Source organism: Triplophysa rosa, linkage group LG16 (assembly GCF_024868665.1).
Source record: "Triplophysa rosa linkage group LG16, Trosa_1v2, whole genome shotgun sequence".
NCBI lineage: Eukaryota > Metazoa > Chordata > Actinopteri > Cypriniformes > Nemacheilidae > Triplophysa > Triplophysa rosa.
Window position 1 is genome coordinate 1,810,690 of NC_079905.1, and position 3,353 is coordinate 1,814,042.

Genomic DNA, 3,353 nt, shown 5'->3' on the forward strand with positions numbered 1-3,353 from the left:
ATGCTCTGAATTGTCTCAAACAACTAACTATGCCAACTAACTAAGCTAAAAACTACTTATTTGACCTCATTAAGCACTTGCTTTGGTTGCTCTATAACCGTTATAAAGAAACCTGCAGTAACGGACGAGAGACGGATGACGTGAGTTCCGCTGATTTGGCAGTCGCTTCCGAAAGTCGCTCATCATTTGCATAAAGTTGAGCAATTCGTGTCTCCAGATGTAGCTAAGCTACTATTGAAATGAATGAGATCATGTCGCTCTTTCGCTGCCAGTTGCTGGCGGTGTGAACAAGGCTTTAGGAAGCAGTGTCGCTCAAAAGATAAATGGTCTAAATACAAACGTTTGCTTTGAATGTATACAGTATCAGCCAGCATAAACTAAAGCTAAATGTTTTGAAAGAAAAACAAAGAATTTAAATCTGATACAATTTTTTTAACATTAATCAGCTCAAAACTTGATATTTGTGTTTTGTGTTAATAAACTGCGCTTACAAAACGCCTCTTTTCCTTCATATCTGGAAGTAAATTAATATTTGTTTTCACAGATAAACTTTTTCTGCTGTTTACAAGAACCATCAAACCAAGTGTGTAAATTGCCGTTGCGGTCTCCCAGACTGGCACAGTTCTCTCCGGACGGATCCTGAACTTTCCAGTTGTCAGGTTCTTTTTGCCCAGATCCGAACCAGAACCTTTACGAGAAAAAACATCTTTCTATTACAGGCCATATGTGCCATTTGAAATGGTTATATACTGTATAACAACAGCATTCTTACTCTACTCCTGTCTCTTCAAGAGTTTGGTTATTCACCCAAACCCACCGGCCCTCAGTCTCCAGATCATTAAGACCGATCCAGTGAGTCTCTTTAATTTTAGACACCAGAAAATCCTAATCAAAAAACAAATGTTAAAATATAATATAAATATATATCTTCAAACGTGGCAAACAGTTATTTTGAGACCTTAAATAATAAGAAATAATAATAATAATAATAAGAAGAATATGGTCTACAGTTATCTGTAAATCCAATTCTATTATTTCAATACTGGTTTATTTTAGACTTCTTTGATTCACCTGTTCATTTTGGCTGGTAATGGTGACCAGATCAGCTCCCTTTGAAACGCACACATCACGACTCTTTGACCAGTTGTGTTTCTCAGCACTGAAGTAAAGCAGTCCACGACAAACTGTCCAGCCATCCACAGAGAGATTGCAAGACTGACCTGTAAGTAATGAATATATTAACCATGTGTGTAATAAATTTCTTCATTTTGCAGGACAAAATGTTAAGTTTGACATAAATAATGCTGTGTTTGTATGTGTAGAAACGTGTAAAAACACAGTCTCTGATCCTGATATAACTCACCATCATTAAAGTAAGATTTTAATCTGTCGAATTTGGCATTTAATTCATGACACTCTCTTTCCATGCCTGGTGTGGAGCAAATTATAAGTCAAGAGGGGGTTACATCATAATTGAGATTTTTCTCACATTATTTTATTTTGTGCAGTATTGTTCACATTTATTCACATTAATGCTCTGTTGTGTATTTCACTTACATGTGTTGTTAATCTCTTGAATTGACAGTTGCATTGAAACCATGTTGTGCTTCATAGTCAACGATCCAAAATCTACACATTTATTATAATCTGAATAAAAGAAACAAACAATAGCAACAGTTACAGATGTACTTTTAAGGAGTGCATTGACGTAGATAGCTGATTCCGTAAAGTGCTTAGATTAGTCTTACAAGTTTTCTTGTACAAGGTTTTTATCTCCATGGTCATAACTTTTTACGTCAGTTCCTTAAAACATTAATTATTTTGAATGTAATGTTTACTGTATACTTACATTTGTTAATTTAGTGACGCATCATACATCCTTATATAATTTATTAATGCAGTGGAGCGTCAATAAACTCGCGGTGAGTTGTGGGTAATATCAGCCGTTAGACTGTGCATCGTTCTGCACTTCGAATTTCTACCGGAAGTAGTAGACCCTCCGGGAATCTTTGGAATACTATTTTCAACATACGACGATTTGGGCCATACTTTTGAATACTATTAGGACGGATAGTATGCTGATTGGAACACAGGGACAGTCTCGTATGACTGAAAACATGCGGGAGGCGTTGCAAATATGGACACCTAGTTGGCTAAGGTTATACTCAAACAGGACCCCCAAAACACAGAGACTCCCAACAGCAAGAACAAGAGAGGCACAGAGAACCATCAGAAGAACTTTAGTCCCTTTAGATGGAATAGATGGAGTAGTGTCTCTCTCCTGCAGAACTGTGGCATTACCTATGGCATAACAATCACATGTCAGAGAATTTTCTAGTGTACGCTCTTTTCTAGTCTGTTAATATGTGAAGAAACATCTTTCTTTTGTGAAACACTAGTGGTTTCTAGCTGGTTTTGTGTGCATAGCACTGCAATTGTGTAATTTGTGTATAAAATGTGCAACAAAAACGTGTGTCAAACGTGTTTATCGTCTTTAACAGATAATTAAAAATAAACTCATGTACAACATTAAAATGCTCTATTATATTATAATGTTTTTAACGATCCACTTCTAACACATGTGCTTTAAAAAAAATCTGTAAAAATAGGGCACAATATACTGTATAAATATGAAGGAATTTTCCGTATTAATTTTTTACAGTTGTTTGACCTGTATGTTACATTTTGCACTGCATTAAATAACATTTTAGCATGAATGGAAATGTTCATACAATAAAGGCTTTCCTTTGGCTCAGTGGTTAGAGCAAAAAACAAAGAAAAAGAAATAGATAAAAAAAAAAGGAAAAAAAAAAAATAAAAAGTAAATGTATACAATGCAATATAAGTCGCTTTGGATAAAGCTTCTGCCAAATGCGTAAATGGAAAATGTACTGGTAATTTTCTGCCAGAACTTTATCTGTTGTCTAACAGGATTTTTTTTACAGTCACGCTTAATCGAACTACGAAAATAAACTACAGAAATAAAAAATGAGCAGTATTAAAACAGTTATGGTCGTTCTTACCTTTGCAGTATGAGGATTTGTTGACCGATGAACGTTTGAAATTTGTATTTTCATAGATTTCTTCCATTTTACAGAACTGACAGCAAACTGCACTTCACAAACAACTTTTGATATTTAATTTTCTGACACACACAGGAAGTGGAATGCGTGAGGGTTTAGCTGCAGACAAGCCTCTATTTTTAACTTTGCTTCTACAAAAAAAGCAGTGCATGATGTTTTACTAAAGTGTTTCTCTAAAACGGCTTTGAAACAATGCACATTGAGCAAAACATAATAGAAAGAAAATGAAATTAGCATATTTTATAATGTACTGACTGATAGTTAATGTTA

The 3,353-nt window shown here is 34.8% G+C and overlaps 1 protein-coding gene across 1 annotated transcript; it reads right to left on the minus strand.

The window, feature by feature from the left end:
- Window positions 1-525: 525 nt before the first annotated feature.
- On the minus strand, window positions 526-3,125 carry LOC130566877 (CD209 antigen-like protein E). Its single transcript, XM_057354691.1, has 7 exons — window positions 3,024-3,125; window positions 2,146-2,301; window positions 1,558-1,647; window positions 1,364-1,429; window positions 1,072-1,220; window positions 773-885; window positions 526-688 (listed from the first exon to the last, which is right to left on the minus strand). Exons 1-7 carry the CDS (start codon window positions 3,088-3,090, stop codon window positions 526-528), a joined length of 804 nt encoding a protein of 267 aa, XP_057210674.1. The 5' UTR covers window positions 3,091-3,125.
- Between the last annotated feature and the right edge of the window lie 228 nt (window positions 3,126-3,353).